Here is a 25,494-nt window from a genome sequence, read left to right on the forward strand (position 1 = left end):
AACAAAACAAACAAACAATTATATATATATATATCTATAGAGAGAGAGAGAATTGGAATGTAGAGAAGCCTTTATTTTGAATTTTCAAAAGTTTTTAAAACTAGCATTAATTATTTTCTGATTTCAAAAAAATATTTGTTTATGGCTGGGCGCCGTGGCTTACGCCTGTAATCCCAGCACTTTGGGAGGCTGAGGCAGGCGGATTGCCTGAGATCCGGAGTTCGAGACCAGTCAGGCCAACATGGTGAAACCTCATCTCTACTAAAAATACAGAAAAATTAGCTGGGCGTGGTTGTGTGCGCCTATAATCCCAGCTACTCAGGAGGCTGAGACAGGGGAATTGCTTGAACCAGGGAGGTGGGAAGTTGCAGTGAGCCAAGATCGTGCTGCTGCACTCCATCCTGGGTGACACAGTGAGACTCCATCTCAAAAAAAAAATAATAATAAACTTGTTTATTATATTTTGTTAATTGGGATTATACTATATGTAGATTTTGGGATCCTATTATTCCCTACTTAATAGTACATTATGATAATTTCCATGTCATTAATTATTCTGAGAACATTTTTAATTTATGTATATTGTCATGTATACCTGCAGGTCTAGATTTGAAAAACATACTATATATAACATAATATGTGTAACTTTGCCTCTGTTGTCAGAGGTTTAGATTATTTACAGTTTTTTACTGTTATTTGTAGACAACATCCTTGCCAAAAGGTTATTAAACTTATGTTCTCTCTATGTATATATACATATATATTTACAAATACTTCATTTAAAATTTGACTATGGTTTAGTGATGAAAATAATGTTTAATAAATGTCATGTTGACTTGGGCTTTCAGTTGCATCATTTGTTACTAGAAACCATTTTTTTCTCCTAGGGCATAAAACCAGCCAGCTTCAATAAAGTCACTGATCCTGAAGTCAAAGAAATCATTGAAGGATGTATTCGTCAAAACAAATCTGAAAGGTGGGTGCAATTGTAGCAAAATGACATAACTGAAAGATGCATTTTTCTCTTATCTTGCATTGGGTTGTTTTCTGACCTTTCAGTCATACTGAGTTTGATTTTGAGTAGAAGCCAAACCATACTCTAGATTGAATTGTGTCAGTGCATGTTGTTTACCATTTTAGACTTGGATATCATGTGCTGATTTTTTCTTGAACTGACGTTTGGGTTGTGTTTGTGTGTGTGTGTGCCTTTGACAAGCTTTCATCACCTTCAGCCATCAGCTTAACAGTCAGTAGGCCCTCACAGGTTAATTTGCTTCTAACAGTTGAGAGTGGACAAAGTTTTAAAAATTTGATTCTTTTTTTTTTTTGGCGGAGTCTCGCTCTGTCGCCCAGACTGGAGTGCAGTGGCCGGATCTCAGCTCACTGCAAGCTCCGCCTCCTGGGTTTACGCCATTCTCCTGCCTCAGCCTTCCAAGTAGCTGGGACTACAGGCGCCCGCCACCTCGCCCGGCTAGTTTTTGTATTTTTAGTAGAGATGGGGTTTCACCGTGTTAGCCAGGATGGTCTCGATCTCCTGACCTCGTGATCCGCCCGTCTCGGCCTCCCAAAGTACTGGGATTACAGGCTTGAGCCACTGCGCCCGGCCAAAAAATTTGATTCTATATCCTTAGTGTCACGGTAATGATAAAGCCAATATGGATAGAAGAAATATGTATTCAAGAAACCGTATTCCACATTTATTTGTGTCACAATTTGCCTTATAGACAACTCCCATTACTCTTAGATTTTGCCTCCCTTTAGGTTTTATTTCTTATTTTGTTTTTAATTTATTATTATTATTATTATTATTTTGAGACGGAGTCTCACTCTGTTACCCAGGCTGAAGTGTAGTGGTACGATCTTGACCCACTGCAACCTCTGCCTCCCGGGTTCCAGCGATTCTCCTGCCTCAGTCTCCTGAGTAGCTGGGATTGCAGGTGCATGCCATCACACCTGGCTAATTTTTGTATTTTTAGTAGAGACGGGGTTTTACCATGTTGGCCAGGCTGATCTCCAACTCCTGGCCTCAAGTGATCCACCCGTCTCAGCCTCCCAAAGTGCTGTCATTACAGGCGTGAACCACTGCGCCCGGCCTGCCACCCTTTAGTTTCAGCTTTGGACAGTTGCTGACTTTAAATTGGTAGGTTTGTCTTTTGATTTTTACTTCGTTATTGATGATTATTAGTAAAGATGATATATCCTTAGTAGAAATTTTCATGGGATTATTGGCCATTTATTTATCTTTGCAGAAATATCTGTTCAACTCTTTTGCCCATTTTTAATTGGCTTGTTTGGTTTTTTGTTGTTGAGATAGGAGCTTAGGCATGCTTTTAAACATGAGGCTAAAAACACTATGTAGAAGTAGCTATTTTAGTTCGGATTCTGATTGTTGTTTGTACAGCCTTTAAATATGTTCTATTACCAAAGAGCATTGGAGTATTGAAAAGGATTTATAGCATATTAGTATATTGGAAAAAGCACAGGCTTCATCATCAGACTTAAAGTCAAATCTGGACTCACACTTAGCCTGTGTGACCTTGAGCCAAGTTAGTAATTACATAAAACAAGTATTATTTTGATGACTAAAAGGATAATAGGCTGAGGGTGGTGGCTTACCCCTGTAATCCTAGTGCTTTGGGAGGCCGAGGCAGGAGGATCACTTGAGGCCAGGAATTCAAGAACAGCCTGGGAAGCAAAATGAGACCCTTGTCTCTACAAAATATTAAAATGAGAAAATTAGCCAGGCATAGTGGCACACGCCTGTAGTCCCAGCCCCTGGGGAGGCTGAAGTGAAAGGATTGCTTGAGCCCAGGAGTTGGAGGCTACAATGAACTATGATTGTACTCTATCCTGGATGACAGAGTAAGACCCTGTCTTAAAAACGAACAGGCTGGGTGTGGTGGCTCACACCTGTAATATCAGCACTTTGGGAGGCTGAGGCGGACAGATCACTTGAGGTCAGGAGTTTGTGACTAGCCTGGCCAACATGATGAAACCCCAGCTCTACAAGAAATACAAAGATTAGCTGGGTGTGGTGGTGGTGCCTATAATCCCAGCTACTCTGGGGGCTGAGGCAGGAGAATTGCTTGAACCTGGGAGGTGGAGGTTGCAGTGAGCCGAGATCTTGCGACTGCACTCTAGCCTGGGCAACAGAGTGAGACTCCATCCCAAAACAAGCAAGCAAACAAGCAAACTAATAAACCAAAATAATGTTACTGTAAATAATAAAAATTTTACAGTAAAAATTCACTATAAAACAGTAAAAATTTTTATTGGGAGGCAGAGGGCTTTACTTGGTTTTGCCTCCTTAAACACATTTCACTTTAGTCTTAGGGATGGGTACAGTGGCTCACGCCTGAGGCTGAGGCGGGCGGATCACAAAATCAAGAGATTGAGACCATCCTGGCCAACATGGTGAAACCATGTTTCTACTAAAAAATACAAAAATTAGCTGGGTGTGGTGGCACACACCTGTAGTCCCAGCTACTTGGGAGGCTGAGGCAGGAAAATCGCTTGAACCCGGGAGGTAGAGGTTGCAGTGAGCCAAGATCACGTGACTGCACTCCGTCTCAAACACAAACACAAACACACACACATCTCGCGTTAGTCTTAAAAGTAATTCATTTGAGCAGCTTTATCTTTTTTTAAAAAAATCAACTTTATATGGAATGATGGCTTGTTCTATTTATGACACTGTCTTAGTTAAGTATTTGTCACTTGGTCACTAAAAATGTAGGGGGTTGAAAATCCTCAACTTACAGGATATCATGCTGTGTATATACTTTTTCTGTTTAAGTAGTATAGGAAGAGGTCTCTGTAGACATTATGCAGTATATCAGTTTCAGCTCTCCCTGACCTGTAATACAGAGAGTTTAAATATTATGTATCTGTTTTAAAAGTTAGTAAAAGAAAACTAAATTAACTTATCTAGCTTGTAAACAAATCTTTTGAAGCTATGTCCTTTGTTTCTCTTCAGAGATGGTTAATCCCTAATACTAGCCTAGGGTTGTATCCATTATGTGTATACTCTGGTCTAAAACCAGACTTAAGTACGAAAACCACTGGACTTTGCTGAACCACATTAGCTTCACCCATGGCATTCTGTAAAGTACGCTGACTAGATTATTGATGGAGACAGTGACTTCTATTTATAACATTCGTAAAAAGAGTTTGAATTTTTAATGTACTTTAGAGTTTATAAATCTGCAAGAGTTTTTGGTTCCCTTTGCTGAGAATCTACTGTTTGAGTCCGAGTAACTTAAGCCAGTGGCTTAGGGAAATTTGCCTAACATGTACTAAGCTACTTCTCCAGTTCTCACTAGGCATGATTTTGTGTATGTTAAACTTTGTTATTTAGATGTATTACTGGTTAATAATTCGTTTTTAATTGAAGTCACTCCGTATGCATGTTAGCTGGGATTTCTTTGCATCCCTGGTAATAAGTTGGATATAAGATTTTTTGCTGTTTTTGCTTCCACAGGATCTATTAAAGAAAGAGATGTGGTTTTTATAACAAGGCAGATTAATGATTAAATTGATAGAAAATTTCAAATAAGTTTTTTGCTTTTATACAATTAATTTTTAGTAATTAAAGGGTCTACATCTTGCTATGATTGGAAGAACTGATAATGAGATATGTGTTTCGTTTATTAGGTTGTCTATCAGGGACCTATTAAACCATGCATTTTTTGCTGAGGATACAGGACTGAGGGTGGAGTTAGCAGAAGAAGATGATTGCTCAAATTCATCCCTGGCTTTAAGACTCTGGGTTGAAGACCCTAAAAAATTGAAAGGCAAACACAAAGACAATGAAGCTATTGAATTTAGTTTCAATTTAGAAACAGATACACCTGAGGAAGTAGCATATGAAATGGTAAGTTAATCATACCACTATTCCCCTCACCTCTTATTTTATCAGGGTTCATTCCTTTCTCCTTTTCATTGCTTTCTTTCCTCTCATTTTCTCCTTTTTTTTTTTGAGACGGAGTCGCACTCTGTCACCCAGGCTGGAGTGCAGTGGCACGATCTCGGCTCACTGCAAGCTCCGCTTCCTGGGTTCATGCCATTCTCCTGCATCAGCCTCCCAAGTAGCTGGAACTACAGGTGCCCGCCACCACGCCCAGCTAATTTTTTGTATTTTTAGTAGAGAGGGGGTTTCACCGTGTTAGCCAGGCTGGTCTTGAACTCCTGACCTTGTGATCCACCTGCCTCGGCCTCCCAAAGTGCTGGGATTACAGGCGTGAGCCACTGAGCCCAGCCTTCTCCTTTTTTCTTTAAATTGTTATGTGGTTGTGAACTCTATCACTATGACAGAGTACATTAAATTTGTATGTAGAGTGTAAAGAATAATAAAGCTCTACATTTATTAAGAAATAGAACATTACCATTAACTTAAAAGCCATCTGAGTGCCTCTCTCATTTGCATTTTCCTCCCTCATCACCATGAGTAATATCTACCTAGACTTTTTTTTTTTGTTTTGAAATGGAGTCTCGCTCTGTCGCCCAGGTTGGAGTGTGGTGGCACAATCTCAGCTCACCGCGACCTCCACCTCCCGGGTTCAAGCAATTCTCCTGTCTCAGTCTCCCGAGTTGCTGGGATTACAGGCGCCTGCCACCACTCCCAGCGGAGATGTGGTTTTACCATGTTAGCCATGTTAGCCAGGCTGGTCTCCAACTCCTAACCTCAAGTGATCCTTTCCCCTCGGCTTCCCAAAGTGTTGGGATTACAGGTGTGAGCCACTGTGCCCGGCCCTCTACCCAGAGTTTTGTGTTACTCATTTCTTTGTTTTTCATCATAGTTTACCTATGTAATGTATTGTTTTGTTTTGAAAACTGAGTGGCAAGCATGCACCTAGCTGGTGGGAAGGGGCAGTATTGGTACAATTAGGTGAAGAGTCCCAGAAGAGGATAAGCTGAAGAGAATTTCTCAGTCATAGCGAGTGTGGCTTCAGTTTCCCTAAGAGTTTACAAGAGCTGCTTCTGGGGAAGTGAGAGGGTAAGGTTCCAAATGAGGCCAGGAAAATACACCCATGCCACAGCATAGTCAGGGCACTGGCAGGGCTATTGTGCAGACCAGAAATTAGTTATCTGGTTACCATATGGTTTGATGGGAAGTGGGGCACTCTGACTCTTTGCTTCCAATCTCTCTGTGACCAGCCCCCACCCTCAATAGATCACAGCAGGCAACTTCTGTGGGGTGAAATGCATGTCCACACCTGCTCCAGGCAGCTGCAGTGCTGGTAGGAGGGTGTGCAGGAGCCGCAGCAGTATGTACTCAAAACCAGCTGAGTGTAGACCGTCTGAGCCAGGCTCACCTGGGCATTCTGACCTCAGGTTAAAAAGAAGGATGGGGCAATGACAGTGGGAACTTGGAAATGATAACCTTTAACATGTCTTTCTGATCATACTGTTCTAAACCGGAATGATTATTTTGGACATCTGGTACACAACTATCACCCTGGCATTTCCCATTACCACCTTCCTAGACTTCTCTGCTTCACTCCTGTGTTTAATTTTGAATTTCCTAAATTCCATGTCTTCAGGGGACATGGGAGTGGTTGGGTCCACTTTCAGCTCCTGGAAGCCACTCTTCAGTCCTTTCACATGTCTCCACCCCATCTTCAAAGCCAGCAATGGCATATTGAATCCTTCTAGTGTCAGCAGCTGGTAAAAGATTCACTGAGATCATCTCCCTAGATTAAGGCCAATTGTGCTATATATTATAGCAAACACAGTGATGGGAGTAATATATGCACAGGTTTGGGGATTAAGAGGGAGCATCTTAAAGCAGATTGCAGGACTGAGAATGATATGTCATGGTACCTCCTCAAATGATCTTCTCTACTGTTCAGCCTTGTTCCTCTGAGATGAGAAGGCAGAACCTTTTCTTCTTTTCTCACTCCTCTAATGCCTAGTAAGACGTAGTACTTTGCTGTTAGCATACTTGCCTCTGCCTAGAATGTTGGTCTCCACTCCAAACTTCTGCACATCCGTCAATAGTGTGCACGTTCCCTTTTTGGCTTTAATTCAGGTCAGAATTTACCTTCCAGGCTGGATGCGGTGGCTCATGCCTGTCATCCCGGCATTTTGGGGAGGCCGAGGTGAGAGGATTGCTTGAACCCAGGAGTTCAAGACCAAAGCCCGAGCAATATAGGGAGACCCCGTCTCTACAAAAAATTAAAAATTAGCCAGGTGTGGTGGTGCATGCCTGTGATCCCAGCTACTCGGGAGGCTGAGGGGAGAGGATCACTTGAGCCTGGGAGGTCGAGGCTGCATTGACCTATCATGGTACCACTGCATTCTAGCCTGGGCAACAGAGTGAGACCCTGTCTCTCAGAAACAAATCAAATAAAATAGAATTCTTCTGTGAAAACACTTACTCTATTACCTCCAGAGATGCAATGTGCTCCTACTTAAAGACTTTTACAGCAGCTCATTTCAAGTTAAGTTATGTCCATTTCACACCACCCGATAGTGTGCTCATACAGGACAAAGGACCAACTTAGTCACCTGTATCTGGTGCCTAGTACTGCGCATATTGTAGACACTTAATGTTGCTGAATGAGGAAACCTTTTTAATCCTTCAAAAAACGTAATGGCAGTTCTAAATTACCTGTGATAAGACTGCATATTCTGAAACATCAAGTTTTGTTTGTTTTTGTTTAAAGCCTGAATTATTTTAACAATGCTTGGTAATACTATTGATATTTCTCATGCCAATTAGAGGCTCTGGCATTTATGTATGTCTTTGTTTAAGAGAGAATATAGAAACAGATTAACTGTTAATTTGGAATTTGGGGGCATAAAATAACTGCTAGTGAAAAAAAAAGAAAAAGTTAAAATTGGCCAGGCATGGTGGCTCATGCTTGTAATCCTAGCACTTTGGGAGGCTGAGGCAGTGGATCACGAGGTAAGGAATTCAAGACCAGCCTGGGCAACACAGTGAAACCCCATCTCTACTAAAAATACAAAAAAATTAGCTGGGCGTGGTGGCGGGCACCTGTAATCCCAGCTACTTGGGAGGCCGAGGCAGGAGAATCACTTGAACCCGGAAGGCAGAGTTGTGGTGAGCTGAGATCGTGCCACTGCACTCCAGCCTGGGCGACAGAGCTAGACTCTGTCTCAAAAAAAAAAGAAAGTTAAAATCTTAAATGTTAAAGAAGTAGTTTTTGCTTAATGTGTTTTGTTTGTAGGTCAAGTCTGGGTTCTTCCATGAAAGTGATTCCAAAGCTGTTGCTAAATCCATTAGAGACCGGGTGACACCGATAAAGAAGACAAGAGAGAAGAAGCCTGCTGGCTGTTTGGAAGAACGCAGGGATTCTCAGTGCAAGTCTATGGGGAATGTATTCCCTCAGTCCCAGAATACAACTTTGCCCGCTGCTCCCGCTCAGCAAACTGGGGCTGAATGTGAAGAAACTGAAGTTGATCAACATGTTAGACAACAGCTTCTACAAAGAAAACCACAGCAGCACTGCTCCTTTGTTGCAGGTAACACAGTTATACAGCTCGTAAAAGCAAACACATGTGCAATTATATTCCCTAATCTTTATTTATTCTGAAGGGCAGTGGTCAATGGCCTATTCTGTTTCTTTTCCTTTTTGTGTATTTGCTTGTCTTTAAATAGCACTTCTGTGTTTTTCAGAGCATTCTGTTATCTATCATTTTATCAAGCCTTTAGAAAACCCCCGAAATAGACAAGCCAGCTAGTTTCCTTATTTTAAAATTAAGAAACTGTTCTGTTAAGTGATTCTTCTAAGGTGCTAGTTGCAGAAGGATTATAATCTAGCATGTGGTTTTGTTTGGGGTATAAATAAGATGACCTTATTATCATTTTTGAGGGTCTAACATAAATCTTTTTTTTTTTTTTTTTTTTTTTTTTGAGACAGGGCCTTGCTCTGTCACCCAGGCTGGAGTGCAGTGGTGCGATCATGACTCACTGCAGCCTCAACCTCCCCAGGCTCAAGTGATCCTCCCACCTCAGCCACCTGAGTAGCTGGGACTACAAGTGCATGCCACTACACCTGGCTAATTTTTGTATTTTCTTTTGGTAGAGATGGGGTTTCACCATATTGGCCAGGCTGGTCTCAAACTCCTGGGCTCAAGCCATCTGCCCGCCTCAGCCTCCCAAAGTGTTGGGTTTGTAGGCATGAGCCACCACGCCCAGCCACATAAATCTTTTAATAAAGAAAATTTAGAACTAAAGATAAAATTTATTCCTCAAGAAGGTTCAAGTATAACATTAACACAATTCCTCTAATTTTCTGCTGTCATGCATTTTCTTTTCCAGAAGGACATAGTATTTGCATAGTAATAACCTGTTGTTCTACAAAGACAGTATTCTAGGTTATAGGAGAAAGAGAATATGACATATTTTACTGAAATTCTTATGTCAAGTGCAGATTAATTAGGGATATACGTGACATGGCCAGCAAATGGAGTTGATTTTTATCTGATTCTCTGTTTTTAGGTTTGCTTTACTAAGAAAATTTTAGTTATACCACAATGTCAACATTTCATTGCTTGATAAGAGTTTACATGCTGGTTTTTGATTAATGCTGTAGTGTAAATGTTTTATTTGAAGCTATGTCAGGTTCTCAGAGTAAAAAAGCTGTTAAAGAAACACCATTACCTATACCATTTGGACATTTTGTGCTTCAAGTTTTCCCTTCTACCTGTTACTTATTTTCTTTGTTATAGGTGACAATTTGTCTGAGGCAGGAGCTGCATCAGTTATACATTCAGATACTTCAAGTCAGCCCAGTGTAGCCTATTCCTCAAATCAAACGATGGGCTCTCAAATGGTTTCTAACATCCCACAGGCTGAAATAAATGTCCCAGGACAAATTTATTCATCTCAGCAACTAGTAGGACATTACCAGCAAGTTTCAGGGGTGAGGTGAACTGTTATATTTTTAAATATATGATCAATGTACTTACTGTAAATGGGAAAGTTTATCTTTAATCTTTTTTTCCCCTTATTTTAACAGTTACAGAAGCAGCCAAAGCTGACTCAGCCGCAGATTTTGCCTTTGGTACAAGGTCAGTCCACTGTTTTACCTGTACATGTGCTTGGACCAACAGTTGTTTCACAACCCCAGGTTTCCCCATTAACTGTTCAGAAGGTCCCACAGATAAAGGTAAGACACATTTTAGAGGTTCTGTATTCATTTAAATAAATTTAATACTGCCTAGATTTTCTGACAGGCAAAGGTTCTCTTTTATAAATTCATTATAGTTTAGAGAAAGGTCACCAAAAGCTAAAAGTTGTTTATGCTTTCCTTCACCCAAGACATTCCTCTTTTTGTGTGTGTGTGTGTGACGGAGTTTCACTCTTGCTGCCCAGGCTGTAGTGCAATGGTGCAATCTCGGCTCACTGCCTCCACCTCCGAGGTTCAAGCGATTCTCCTGCCTCAGCCTCCCAAGTAGCTGGGATTACAGGCATTAGCCACCATGCCCAGCTAATTTTTTGTATTTTTAGTAGAAACAGGGTTTCTCCATGTTGGTCAGGCTGGTCTCAAACTCCCGACCTCAGGCGATCCGCCTGCCTTGGCCTCCCAAAGTGCTAGGATTCCAGGCATGAGCCACAGCACCCGGCCCAAGACATTCCTCTTAATGTGCCTAACATTGTGTAACTAGAATCTTGAGATACTGCTTGTATAATTGGAAAAGAAACAGAGAACTCAGTATATGTGAACAAAAGATTTATTTAGGACTGATCTCTTCCTCTTATTAATGATTATTTGTTCTTTGTATTAAACTTTTCCAGCCTGATTTGAACATGGAGGGATGTATGTTGCAGTTCATTAGAAATAGTATTTCATAGATTTTCATAATTTTTAGCATGTTCATCTAAACTCTTGTTTTGGTTCATGTTTATTTCTGTAGGAGAAATAAGAAGTGTTTTTGTCTTTCAGACTCTTAAAGTCAGCATTATTCATTTCTGACAATGAGTTTACAGTCTTTGTGTGAGTTTATATATTAAGACTGTATCCTGGTTCCCTAGGTTATGGATTCTGGATGCATGGTTGCATTTTTCTTTGCCATTACCCCGTTTTCTCCCCTCACCTCCCACCATACCTTGCATTTGTCTTCCCTCTCTAGGAGTGAGATGATCTGATAGCTACTAGCTAACAGAGAATGCCTGGTTTAGCTAGCTGCTGGTGCATCTTTTAAGAGATTAGTATATTATCAGTTCATCATCAGACTTTTAATGATTACCACCTTCTGGGGATATGAAATAAAATAAACATGATCCTTGCCCTCAAAGAGCCCAGTCTTATAGGGGAAAGCATGCATGTACTTGACAAATGCCAGATGCATTTAAAATCTGCTGGGGTAGATTTGATTTGATATAGTTCAAGGTGCCAGATATTTGGCTAGTATTTAATAAGTGATATGGTGCCTATTTGTAATTGAGCTCATGTGGGAGTTTGATTTGCCTCTTTCTAATCCTATAATGCAAAGTGTGTTGAATGGGTGTTTAAATTTAACTTAGGTTCAATTTACATAAGCATACAGGTATGTGTATTTTAAAATGTGTTCCAAAAATTTAATTATCAAAGTGTTATTTGCTTATTTTAAAATAAAGCCCATAAAGTTATGAAAAAGAAAGTGAAAAATTACTTGTTATTTCTCCAGCTAGAGACAGCTCATTGTTTTTTTTGTTTTGTTTTGTTTTGTTTTTATGAGATGGAGTCTCACTCTGTCGCCCAGGATGGAGTGCAGTGGTGCGATCTCGGCTCACTGCCACCTCCGCCTCCCAGGTTCAAGCGATTCTTCTGCCTCAGCCTCTTGAGTGCTGGGACTACAGGCATGTGCCACTATGCCCAGCTAATTTTTTGTATTTTTAGTAGAGACAGGGTTTCACCGTGTTAGCCAGGATGGTCTTGATCTCCTGACCTCGTGATCCACCCGCCTCGGCCTCCCAAAGTGCTGGGATTACAGGCGTGAGCCACCGCGCCAGGCCGACAACTTATTGTTTATGTTTGAGGTATAGCCTTTAGATTTATCTTTTTTTCTATGTACACATGTATAACTTTGTTTATATATATATGTGTATATCACATACACAACGATTTTTTTGTAGCCTGCCCTTTTCACCTAATATATAGAAGCCACATAAGCAAGAACTTTGATTATATGGGTATTTTTATGAGCATGGTACCCCAAATTCTAGGAAATATTGCAGCCAAATCGGTATTTATTTCTGCCAACTCTCTCCTTTCTTCTTGAGAGAGTATCTATATTCATTTTAGGAATGATACTGAAATCCTTTGAGCTTTCTCATGGGACTTCCAGTGTCAGGTGTGTGACGATGTCAGATTCGGATACTCAGAATCTCTGCCAGGGTTTGAATGAGTTACACAGTAAATGCAATAAATAAGAAACCATGAGTGTTACACTGCTGTGACTGGTCTCAACCCCTTAGTGTATTCAGTTAACTAGCATTTACTCATGGTATTAGGATTTTTATAGGACTAATGCTATACCTAGCACCTTTTTGATAATTTGCTGAAATTTTTGGAACATAGCATTATTTTCTCTATCAGTATGTCTGGGAAAGTCCCATTAAAATGGGCATAGTATATGCATTTATAATTTGAATTCTCCTTGTACCTGTAGCTGGCCTTTGGAGCAGTTAGAAAAACTTTAGCCCAACCTATGACTTTAGACTTGTCAGTTACTGGAGTTCCACAACCAATCCTTTCTTTCTTTTTTTTTTAGACAGAGTCTCGCTCTGTCACCCAGGCTGGAGTGAAGTGGTGTGATCTCAGCTCACTGCAACCTCTGCCTCCTGGGTTCAAGCAAGTCTCCCACCTCAGCCTCCTGAGTAGCTGGGACTACAGGAGCACACCAGCATGCCCAGCCAATTTTTGTATTTTTAGTAGAGATGGGGTTTTGTCATGTTGGCCAGGCTGGTCTTGAACTCCTGGCCTCAAGACATCTGCCCATCTTGGCCTCCCAAAATGCTGGGATTACAGGTGTGAGCCACCATTCCCGGCCACGACCAATTCTTTCTGCAGTTTCTCCTCAGATATTGTCTGCTTCACAGATGACTTCCCAGCATCCAACAGTTGGTCTTCAACTTGAGTGTGATCCTAGAAGTGGGAATTAGGCATTAACCAAAGCACCAGCTGCCAGTCAAACTTCTAGTTTCTTACCAGTTAATCACCCTCAAGCTTTGTTGAATCATTCTGTCCAACATGTGAGCAGTGCACAGAATGCTGCTGGTACAGCTCAGCTCCCTTCTAATTCCATTGGGGGGCATTCTTCCCAAAAGATACATTCAGTATCACAGCCATACCCATCGGAAGTCTCTAACTTCAGATTCTTCAGTGCCACAAAGCCAGACTGTGCATTTGAAGGAGCATTGTTTCCAAGCCTCTATTCAGCAACAGTCATTAATTTTACAACCTAAGATTTTGGCATCTCCACAGAAAAATTTTCAGCAGGATTATATTCTGCAAGAGTCTGAAGCTCTTGCAAGTCAGCAACAGCCAAAGGGTGGTATTGAAAATGTGATTCAGTCCCTGGAACAGCCTTCTTATTCTGTTCAACACACTTATCCAGGGCCACCTGCAGAATTATCATCCTTCCCATTGAAGGCTCCTGAGCAGCTGCCCTTTGTGATATGTCCCCAGGAACAAACTTCTTACTCATCACAGCCAACTTACTCAATTCAGGCTCCACTACATAAACAGCCTGTTTATTCACTGCCAGTCCTGGAGCATCCTCTTTACACTGTACAACCACCGAGATCACAGCCAGCCTATTCTATGCAGACTTCTTATCCAGTCCCAGCTGCAGTACAGCCCTCATATTTGGCAAAGACATGTGCAGCCTGCTTATCTAGTGCAACCTCTGCTTCAGTCCCTTTTTCCAGACTAGGCAGCATATGCAATCTAGGCAGCTTACCTCGTGCAACCTATGGAACAGCCTGCTTATCAGGCATTGTCTCTTGAGCATGTATCTTATTTAGGACAAACTGCTTACACCATCCAGACAGCTGAATATGCAACCTTCATAACCCAGCAGGCATATACAATAAGCCCTCCTGATAGCAAGCAAGTACACATGACAGACAAACTGTGCAGATCAGAAGTTATACTCTGTACCACCATTTGTAGCACAGACTTTTGAGCAACAAGCCTGTTTAACACAACCCCAAGGTAGTTCTTCTTCAGCATTGGAACAAAGGATGTATTTAATACCAACCTTAGATACACGGACACATTCTACTGAGCCTTTATGTAATATCCAGCTTTCAGCGACTCCATCCCAAGCAGATGTCAGTTTTGGACACCAGGAGCTAAAAGCTCAGGCCCAGTCAACTAGCATTATATCTCAGAGGGCAGTGGAAGGACAGCTTCAAAACCCGGAGCAGGTGTCCTTCATTCAGCAGGCCTCTTCACAGGCACAGATGTAGCCCCCACATTTCTCAGCACAGTTTTCCCAATCACATCTAGCACCAAGCCAGGTTTCTCACTTAGCTTTCATTCAGCAGCAGCAGATAACTCATTCATCTCATAGACAAGCACAGGAAACCCATCAGTTGTCTACTCAGGAAGGTCTCATAAATCAACAGCAATGTTTGTTTAGTCAACATGCTGCTGTCCAGCAGCAGGTACCTCATTCACAGGCACCTAAGCAGGTTCAGCCGTTACCAGGTATTCCAAACACCATTACAAACGTGGTCCAGATTATACATCCGTTGCAAGAACAGTTGCAACTGGCAGCCCTGGAACAACAATATATAATACAGCCTTTAGAGTAGCCTCAAGTACTTCAGGCACTAGATAACAGTCAGACTTTTCCCCTACAGAAAAACCTAGCACAATACCAGCCAGCATACATCCAGCAGCAGTCTGCTGACCAGCCTCAGTGGTAGCCATCTTACAGCTTAGCACCTGTTTCTGGGTTATCAGAGCCACAATTACAACAGCAGACACTCTATCAAAGCTCTGGGATAGCCCTTCCAAATCAGCAATCTTCAGTTCATCTCCTGACACTTAGCATTCTGGTAGACGCTTCCACTGCTTTTCAGAGCATTTCTGTGTTACACACACAGCAGCATTTACAAGGCCAAGAAATTCCAAAGGTAAATCCTTGTGGGGGAAAATGAGGATGATTGTGATTTTTCTGTGATATTTAAGGGTCAGGATGATAGTCAACTATAACAGATATAGCACTTCAGTGGGAGTCACAATCCGTGTTCCTGACTCTTTTCCTTACTTACTGGGTGACCTTGATTCAGGTCTTTTCTAAATGTTCTCATCTGTAAAGTGAAGGGATTAGACCAGATGACTACAATTAAAAAAAAAAAAATTTGAGGACCTACTTAGGATGTAACAGTGAATAAAATACAAAAACCCCTTCTGTCATTGAGGTTTATTGTCTAATGGGGAAAGATTGTCAATAACCATTATAAAAAGGAAATTATATAGTACAAGGTGCTTTGGGGAAAATGTAGAGCAGGAAAAGGAGGAAAGTGGGTGGCAGTTTTAAGGAAGATGGCCATCAGAGTAGGTCTCATTGAGAAGATAACATTTGAGCAGACACTTCAAGGAAGTGAGGGAGTCAGTAATGTATATTTCAGACAGAGGGAATAACAGGTGCAAAGGCCCTAAGGGAGAAGTTTGTCTGGCATGTTTGGAAAACAGCAAGGAGGCAAGTGTAGCTTTCCAAGATCCTTTAGTCCTAAAACGTTTGGAACCTATGGTTCTCTTATTGTTCTACATTTATAATAAAGCGTTTGCCTTTGTGAGATAATACTGTTGAGTGATTCTTATTGCCAAATACTATTCCAAAGACATTACATGTACATCCTCACACCAACCCTAGGCATCCCATTATTTATAAAATCTCCTCTTCATCAATAAATTATAAATTTATAATGGATTTCAGTATGTGTGTGCTGACTCCTAACAGGACTGAGCGAGAATAAATAAAGATCTTTGCAGCTGAAGTTTCTTCAGACAGGGGCATGCTATTCTGGGATTTATGATTTTAGATTAAGGGGTTTAACCATTTTTTCTTCTTCCTTTTTTTTTTTCTTTTTTTTTTTTTGTTTTTGTTTTTGTTTTCCTGCACTACACAGATGTAATTAACAAAGTATTTTGGATTTTAATGTTCATTCTGTGGGCAGATTGCATGTGTTGTATACTTTCCTTACCTAATTAAAAAGTTTTCCCCAACATCTTACTAAGAAAAATTTCAAATATACAGAATATTGGAAAAAATTGTAGCAGTGAAAAATTACTTGTTATTTCTCCAGCTAGAGACAACTTATTGTTTTTTGTTTTGTTTTGTTTTGTTTTTTTGAGATGGAGTCTCACTCTTTCGCCCAGGGTGGAGTGCAGTGGCGCACCTAACACCTAAATTATACAGTTAACTTTTGCTCTATTTGCTCTATCACATACCTATTTATCCCTTTATCCCTTTATTAATCCATTTTATTTTTCTGGTGCATTTCAAAGTTTAAAGGAAGTTGCTAACATCAGTATACATCATCCATAAATACGTATCATTGACTAGAACTCAGTATTTATATTTTTTAGTTTAAATGTATATACAGTAAAATGCATAAATCATAATTCGTGAGTTACGACAAATGCTTACACCTGTGTAACCCCAACCGTTATCAAGACATAGAAGAGGTGTTGACAGCCTTTTTCTGTAAAAGTCTAGATAGTAAATATTGTAGGCTTTGCAGACTATATAATCTCTGTTGCAGCTACTCAGTTCTGCTGTTCTATGCATGAAAACAACCATAAATATGTAAACAAATAGGCGCGGCTGCGTTCTAATAAACCTTTGCTCACAAGAACAGGTGGTGTGCCAAATTTGGCCTGAAGCCTTGCCCACCTGATAGAGAATACTGCCATTACTCCAGAGAAAGTTCCCTCATGCCCCTTCCCAGTCAGTCTTCTCCACACCCGTTAGAGTCAACCGCTGTTGATTATTTCTTGTTGTTTTTTGAGACAAGGTCTTGCTCTTTTGCAAAGGCTGGAGTGTAGTGGTGCAAACACAGCTCACTGCAGCCCTGACCTCCTGGTTCAAGCCTTCCTTGCACCTCAGCCTCCCGAGTAGCTGGGACCACAGGTGCGCACCACTCCGCCTGGCTGAGTTTTTAATTTTTTTGTAGAGATGGGGTCTTGCCATGTTGTCCAGGCTGGTCTTGAACTCCTAGGCTTAGCCCATTCTAGACCTTCATATAAATGGAACAATATAATAAATATTCTTGTGTAAGGCTTCTGTCATTCAACATGTTTTTGAGATTGATCCATGTTGTGTATGTATCAGTAGCTCTTTTTTTTTTTTTTTTTTTTTTTGAGATAGAGTTTCGCTCTTGTTGCCCAGGCTGAAGTGCAATGGCGCGATCTCGGCTCATCGCAACTTCTGCCTCCCAGATTCAAGTGATTCTCCTGCCTCAGCCTCCCGAGTAGCTGTGATTACAGTCTTGCACCCCCACGCCTAGCTAATTTTGTATTTTTAGTAGAGACGGGGTTTCTCCACGTTGGTCAGGCTGGTCTGAAACTCCTGACCTCAGGTGATCCGCCCAGCCAGCTCTTTCTTTTTTTTAACTGCAGGATAATATTCCATTTTATGAATATACCAAATTTGTTTATCTATTCTACTATTCACAAATAGCTAAATGATTTCTAGTTTTGGGTTATTGTGAATAAAGCTGCAATGAGCATCCCTATATAAGTTTTATGTTCTTGTAAACATGTTTTCATTTCTCTTGAATTATACCTAGAAATAGAATTGCTGGGTCATAGACTAAGTGTTTGACTTTTTAAGAAATTGGAAGTTTTCCGAATTGGCTGCACTAACACCAGCAATGTAGGAGAGCTCCACACCCTCACCAGCATTTTTAATTTTAGTTATTCTAATTTCTGTATAGTGGTATCGCATCGTGGTTTTAATCTGTATTTCCCTGATGACTATGATGTTGAGTACCTTTTCATGTATTTGTTGGCCTTTGTATATCTTTCTTTGTGAAGTACCTGTTCAAGTCATTTGCCCATTTTATTTGCTCTTTTTATTATGGACTTACAGAAATTCCTTATATATTCTGGATTATACAAGTCCCTTCTGAGATACATGTTTTATAAATATATTCTCCAGTCTGTATATTGCCCATTCATTTTTGTAATGGTCTCATTTAATGAGACAAAGTATTTAATTTTGATGAAGTCTGATTCATCAAAGTTTTTCTATTGTAGTTACTACTCTCTGTGGCCCATGAAACCTTTGCCTACACCCAAGTTACAAGGAAACTTTCATATGGTTTATAGTTTTATGTTTAAGTCTATGGTTCATCTTGAATTAATTTTTATGAATGCTGTGAAGTAAGGGGTCAAGGTTCTTTTTTCTTTCCTCTAGGAATATCCTAACAGCTTCATCTGTTGAAAAGACGTCCCTTTCACCACATCTCTACCAACACTTGTCATCTGTCTTTTTTATTGTAGACATCCTGGTGGGTGTGATGTGGTATCTCATTGTGGTTTTGATTTGCATTTTTCTGAAGACTAATGATGTTGAGCATCTTTTTATGTGCATATAGGTCCTTCATGTATCTTCTTTTATTGTCTTTGGAGAAATATCTATTGAAATCCTTTGCCCAGTTTTTGTTTTATTATTTTATTTTCTGTAGAGTTGAGGTCTTGCCATATTGCCCTGGCTGGTTTTGAACTCCTGGTCTCAAGCAGTCCTCCCACCTTGGCCTCCCAAAGTGCCAGGATTACAGGCATGAGCCACTGTGCCTAACCCTTTTACCCAGTTTTTAATTGGGTATCTTTTTGTCTTTTTATTGTTGAGTTATGAGTTCTTTATATATTCTGGATACTTAGACCATTATCAGATGTATGATTTACAAATATTTTCTTCCATTCTGTGCATTGTCTTTTCACGTTCTTGATGGTGTCCTTTGTAGCATAATTTTTTTTTTAATTTGATAAAGTCCAATTTCTCAATGTTTTCTTTGGTTACTTTGTGCTTTTTGTGTCATATCTAAGAAACTATTGCTTAATCCAAGGTCATAAAGATTTTCTCCTATATTTTCTTCTAAGAGTTTTAAATTTTAGCTCTTAAATTTGGGTCTTTGATCCATTTTGAGTTAATTTTTATATATAGTTTGAGGTAGGGGTCCAGTTTCTTTCTTTCCACGTGGACATCCAGTTTTTCCAGTGCCATTTATTCAAAAGACTATTTGCCCATTGAATAGCCTTGGCACCCTTGTTGACAATAAATTCACCATAAAAGTATGAGTCTTCCAACTTTGTTTTCCTTTCTCAAGATGATTTTGGTTCCTCTGAGTCCTTTGCATTTCCACATGAATTTTAGGATCAACTTGTCAAGTTGGGTCCAAAAAGCCAGCTGGGATTTTGATAGGCATTGTGTTAACTTTGTATATTGCTTGGGTAATATTGTCTCTTAATAATATGAAGTCTTCGAGTCCAGGAACATGGATGTCCTTTCATTAAATTAGGTGTTCTTTAAGTGTTGGCAAAGGTGTGGAGAAAAGGGAACCCTTGTACACTGTTGATGGGAATGTAAATTGGTGTAGCCATTATGGAAAACAGTATGAGGCTAGGTGCAGTGACTCACACCTGTGATCCCAATGCTTTGGGAGGCTGAGGCACGAGGATCACTTTAGCCCAGGAATTCAAGACCAACCTGGACAACATAGTGAGACCTCCTCATCTCTACAAAAAAATTTAAAAATTAGCTAGGTGTAGTGGCATGTACCCCATAGTCCCAGCTACTCTGGAGGCTGAGGCAGAAGGATCCCTTGAACCCAGGAGGTCAAGGCTGCAGTGAGCCGTGATTGCACCACTGCACTCCAGCCTGGGCAGCAGAGCAAGACCCTGTCTCAAAAACAAACAAACAAAAACAGTATGAAAGTTCCTCAAAAAATTAAAAAAAAAAAAAAAAAAAAAACCTACCTTACAATCCAGCCATTCCACTTCTGGGCATATATCCAAACGAAAAGAAATCAGTATCTTGGCATGCCTGCACCCTCGTGTTCATTGCAGCTTTATTCACAATAGCCAAGATATGGAAACAGCTTAAGTGTTGACAGATGAATGGATAAAAAAATGTGGTGTGTGTGCATATACACGTATATGTATGTTTATATATATGTATATAAAGAAGGAAATTCGGGAAATCAGCCACTGAAAAAGAAGGAAATCCTGCTATTTGTGACAACATGGATGAACCAGGAGGACATTATACTAAGTGAAGCCAGATACATAAAGATACTGTATGATCTTACTTATACGTGGAATCTATAAATACCAAACTCATAGAAGCAGAGTAGAACAGTAGTTGCCAAGGTCTGAGAAGTAGGAGAAATGGAGAGACTTGGTTAAAGGGTATAAACTTTTACTTATAAGATGAGTAAGTTCTAGGGATGCAACATATTGTTTACTTGAAATTTTTTTTTTCTTTTTTTGAGTCAGTGTCTCACTCTGTTCTTCAGGCTGGAGTGCAGGGGTGCAGTCTCGGCTCACACAACCTCTGCCTCCTGGGTTCAAGTGATTCTCATGCCTCAGCCTCCCAGGTAGCTGAGACTACAGGCATATGCCACCATGCTCAGCTAATTTTTGTATTTTAGTAGAGACGGGGTTTCGCCATGTTGTCCAGACTGGTCTGGAACTCCTGGCCTCAAGTGATCCGCCCACTTCAGCCTACCAAAGTGCTGGGATTACAGGCGTGAGCCACTGCGCCCAGCCTTAAAAGAGATCTTAAGTATCCTCACCACACATACATGTACAAAGGGTAACTTTGTGTTGTGGTTGATATGTTAATTTTATTGTGATCATTTCACAGTATATATGTATAGCAAATCATCACATTGTACATCTTGAATATATACAGTTTTTATTTGTCAATTATACCTCAATAAAGCTGGGGAAAAATAGTTGGTTTTTAATTTCAGCAGTATTTTGTAGTTCTCAGCAAACAAATCTTTTTTTTTTTTTTATTTTTCAACTTTTATTTTAGAATCAGGGAGTACGTGTGCAGGATTGTCACAGAGGTATATTGCATGATGCTGAGGTCTGGGGTATGACTGAACTCATCACTCAGATGTGGAGCATAATACCCAATGGTTAGTTTTTCAGCTTTTTTCCCCATCCCTTTCTCTCCCCTCTATTAGTCCCCAGTGTTTACTCTTTTCATCGTTATGTCCACATGTACCCAGTGTTTAGCTCCCACTTATATGTGAGAACTTGTGATATTTGGCTTTCTGTTTCTGTGTTAGTTCGCCTAGGATAACTGCATCCTTGTTGCTGCAAAGGACATGATTTCATTCTTTTTTATAGCTGCATAGTGTTCCACAAGTCTTTATAATTCCTTGTAAAGTTTTTTCCTAAGTTATTATTTTTGTTGTTATTATAAATGGAATTGTTTTCTTAATTTCCATTTTGGATTGTTAATTGCTAAGGCATACAATACAACTGATTTTTGTGAGTTGCTCTTATATCCTATAATTTTACTAAATTTGTTTATCAGCTCTAATAGTTTTTTTGTAGATTCTGTAGGAATTTCTATAATAAGATCATGTCATCTGGGAATAGAGATAGTTTTAATTTTGCTTTCCAATTTAGATTTTTTTTTTTTTTTTGAGACATAGTCTCACTCTGTCACCCAGGCTGGAGTGCAGTGGTACAATCTTGGCTCTCTGCAATCTCCGCCCCCCGAGTTCAAGCGATTCTCCTGCCTCAGCCTCCCGAGTAGCTGGGATTACAGTTGCCTGCCACCGTGCCCAGCTAATTTTTGTATTTTTAGGAGAGACAGGGTTTCACCATCTTGGCCAGGCTGGTCTTGAACTCCTGACCTCCTGATCCACCCTCGGTCTCTGGAAGTGCTGGGATTACAGGCATGAGCTACCACGCCCGGCCCAGATGTTTGTTTTTTAAAAAATTGTTCTTGCTGGAACTTCTAGTATAATGTTGAGTAGGAGTTGAGAGCAAATATCCTGCTTTTCCTAATCTCAGTGAGAAAATTTTCAGTCTTTCACCATTAAGTATGATGTTATCTGTGTGTCTTTTTACTTTTAAAGAACTTTATTCAGGCTTAGTTTATGTACAATAAACTGCATGTATTTATAGTGTACAGTTAAATGAGTTGACAGATATATGCCATAATCAAGATACAGAACATTTCCAGAACACCCAAAAGTTTCTTGTGTCCCTTTTCAGTATTTGTATGTGTGTGTTTACTCTAGGGATTTTAATTTACATTCTAAATTCTTCACAGTTTTTACATAGATTTAATATATCATAAAATGTAAGGACCATGCAACTATTTATTTCCTGCAGGCTTTAAGCTATAATTATTTTTGTTTGTTTGTTGAGGTAGGGTGTCCTTCTGTAGCCCAGGCAGGAGTACAGTGGTTCAGTCACAGCTCACTGTAGCCTCGACCTCCCAGGTCCAAGCAATCCTCCCACCTCAGCCTCCCAAGTAGTTGAGACCATAGGCATGTACCACCACACCTGGCTAATTTTTTTTATCTGTGTAGAGATGGGTCTCCCTGTGTTACCCAGGCTGGTTATAATTGTTATATATATTACATCTACGTACATTATAAGCTGCACAATACAATGTTATAGATTTTGCCTTATATAAACATATGCCTTTTCCAAGAAATTACGAAGAGAAAAAGTTTTAAATTTTGATGAGGTCCAGTTTTTTCCTTTCTTTCTTTTTTTTGTTTTGGATTGTGCTTTTTGTGTGAAGTCTAAGAATTCTTTGCCTAGCCTTAGAACTGGAGATATTCTTCTACTTTTACATTTTTCATTTCAGTGTGTGATCTATGTTAATTAATTTATTTTATTTTATTTATTTATTTATTTTTTGAGATGGAGTTTCGCTCTTGTTGCCCAGGCTAGAATGCTGTGGCGCGATCTTGGCTCACTGCAACCTCTGCCTCCAGGGTTCAAGTGATTCTCCTGCCTCAGCCTCCCAAGTAGCTAGGATTACAAGCGCTCACCACCACCCCTGGCTAATTTTTGTATTTTTAGTAGAGACATGGTTTCACCATGTTGGCCAGGCTGGTCTCAAACTCCTGACCTCAGGTGATCCACCCTCCTTAGCCTCCCAAAGTGCTGGGATTACAGGCATGAACCACCATGCCTGGCCTATGTTAATGTTTTTTAAATTAGAGGCATTCACACGGTAATATGTTAATCTTGTATATGGTTTTGAGATTTAGATTCAGGGTTTTTTTTTGAGGGGAGGGAGGTTCCCTGTAGATGTTTAATTGCTGTAGCATCATTGAAAAGACTGCTTGTCTTCCATTCAGTTGCTTTTATATTTCTGTCAAAAATCAGTTTGGCATATTTGTGTGGGTCTTTTCTTCTGGGTTCTCTATTCTGTTTAATTCATTTATGTTTTAAGTTTTTGTTTTTGTTTTTTGTTTTTTTTAGCTCTTCTGGATTTCTATTTTTCCATATAAATTTTAGAATAATCTAGTCTATGTCCACAGAAAACCTTGCTGGGATTTTGATAGTACTTGTATTAGTCCTATATATGAATTTGGGAAAAATTGATGTCTTTACTATGTTGGGCCTTCAAGTTCAGGAACATGATATGTCTCTTCATTTATTTAGGTCTTCTTTGATTTCTTTCATCAGCATTTTGTAATTTTCAGCATACAAATCCTAAGGCTCTTTTGCTAAGTTTGTGCCTAAGTATTTGGTTTAATTTTGAAGGATTATAAATAATTGTGCTTTTCTTTTTTTCCGAGGCAGAGTCTCACTCTGTCACCTAGGCTGGAGTTCAGTGGTGTGATCTCAGCTCACTGCAGCCTCTACTTCCCAGGCTCCAGCAATCCTCCCACCACAGCCTCCCAAAGTAGCTGGGACTACAGGCGTGTGACACCATGCCCGGGTAATTTTTGTACTTTTAGTGGAGATGAGGTTTCGCCATGTCGCCCAGGCTGATGTTGAATTCCTGGGCTCAAGCGATGCACCCGCCTCAGCCTCCCAAAGTACTAGGATTACAAGTGTGAGCCACTGCGCCTGGCTAATATTGTAGTTTTTAATGTCAGTTTACACATGTTCCTTGTTTGAGTATAGAAATGTGACTGTGTGTGTTGATCTTGAATTCAAAGACTTTGTTGAACTTATTTGTCCTAGGAGGATTTATTTTTTTGTTTTTTTGTTTTTGGTAGAATCCTTGGAAATTTTTTTAAATGTAGAAAATCATGGCCGGGCGCATTGGCTCACGCCTGTAATCCCAGCACTTTGGGAGACTGAAGCAGGCGTATCATGAGATCGAGAGATTGAGACCATCCTGTCCAACATGGTGAAACCCCGTCTCTACTAAAAATACAAAAATTAGCTGGGCGTGATGGCACACTCCTGTAGTCCCAGCTACTTGGGAGGCTGAGGCAGGAGAATCCCTTGAACCCAGGAGGTGGAGGTTGCAGTGAGCCAAGATCGTGCCACTGCACTCCAGCCTGGCAATAGAGCGAGACTCTGTCTCAAAAAAAAGAAAATCATATCATCTCCTAAAATAGAGAGAATGTGATCTCTCCCTTTCTAGTCTGTATGCTTTTTATTTCTTATTTTCCCTTTATTGTGCTGGCTAGAATTTCCAGTACTGTACTGGAATAAGAGTGGTGAGAATGTACTGTCTTGAATAAGAGTGGCGAGAATGAACTCCTTTGCTTTGTTTTGAGTCTTACGGGGAACAAGTCTTTCACCATTAGTATGATATGAGCTACAGATTTTTTTATAGATGCTCTTTATCCAGTTGAGGTAGTTACCCTCTATTACCTGACTCACTGAGAATTTTTATTATGAATTAATATTGGCTGGGTGCGATGGCTGACGCCTGTAATCCCAGCACTTTGGGAGGCTGAGACAGGTGGATCACCTGAGATCAGGAGTTCAAGAACAGCCTCACCAACATGGTGAAACCCTGTCTCTACTAAAAATACAAAAATCAGCCAGGCGTGGTAGTGGGTGCCTGTAATCCCAGCCACTCGGGAGGTTGAGGCAGGGAGAATTGCTTGAACCCAGGAGGTGGAGGTTGTAGTGAGCTGAGATCGTGCCACTGTACTCCAGCCTGGGTGACAGAGTGAGACTCCATCTCAAAAATAAATAAATAAATAAATAAAATAGATGTTGCCTTTTTCAGATGTTTCTTCTGTGTTAATGATATGATCATATGGTTTTGTTTTGTTTTTTTTTTTTACTTGTTGATATATAGTAGATGACATGGATTTCAAATATTGAAACAGCCTTATGTCCTTGGAATAAACTCATTTGGTCATGGCATATGATTCTTTGCATACATTGCTCGATTCACTTTACTAATACTTTGTTGAAGATTTTTGAATCTTAAGTTTATGACAGATACTGATTTGTAGTTCAGTTTTATGTCTTTGCTAATTTTGTATCTAGAGGTATTATCAATTGCTGAAAGTAAGGTGTTGAAGTTTCTAAGTATAATTGTAGATACATGTGTTTCTCCTTT

The 25,494-nt window shown here is 40.1% G+C and overlaps 1 protein-coding gene across 2 annotated transcripts in view; it reads left to right on the plus strand.

Moving 5' to 3' along the window:
* WNK3 (WNK lysine deficient protein kinase 3) overlaps positions 1–25,494 on the plus strand; it is a 171,181-nt gene that overhangs the window by 55,600 nt on the left and 90,087 nt on the right. For both annotated transcript variants that reach the window (XM_023202477.3, XM_023202476.2), the window contains exons 6-10: positions 888–976; positions 4,654–4,873; positions 8,193–8,487; positions 9,697–9,890; positions 9,987–10,136. In XM_023202477.3, coding sequence (XP_023058245.1) covers positions 888–976; positions 4,654–4,873; positions 8,193–8,487; positions 9,697–9,890; positions 9,987–10,136 — 948 coding nt within the window. The remainder of the gene's footprint in view (positions 1–887; positions 977–4,653; positions 4,874–8,192; positions 8,488–9,696; positions 9,891–9,986; positions 10,137–25,494) is intronic.

This window comes from Piliocolobus tephrosceles, chromosome 12 (assembly GCF_002776525.5).
Source record: "Piliocolobus tephrosceles isolate RC106 chromosome 12, ASM277652v3, whole genome shotgun sequence".
Lineage (NCBI taxonomy): Eukaryota > Metazoa > Chordata > Mammalia > Primates > Cercopithecidae > Piliocolobus > Piliocolobus tephrosceles.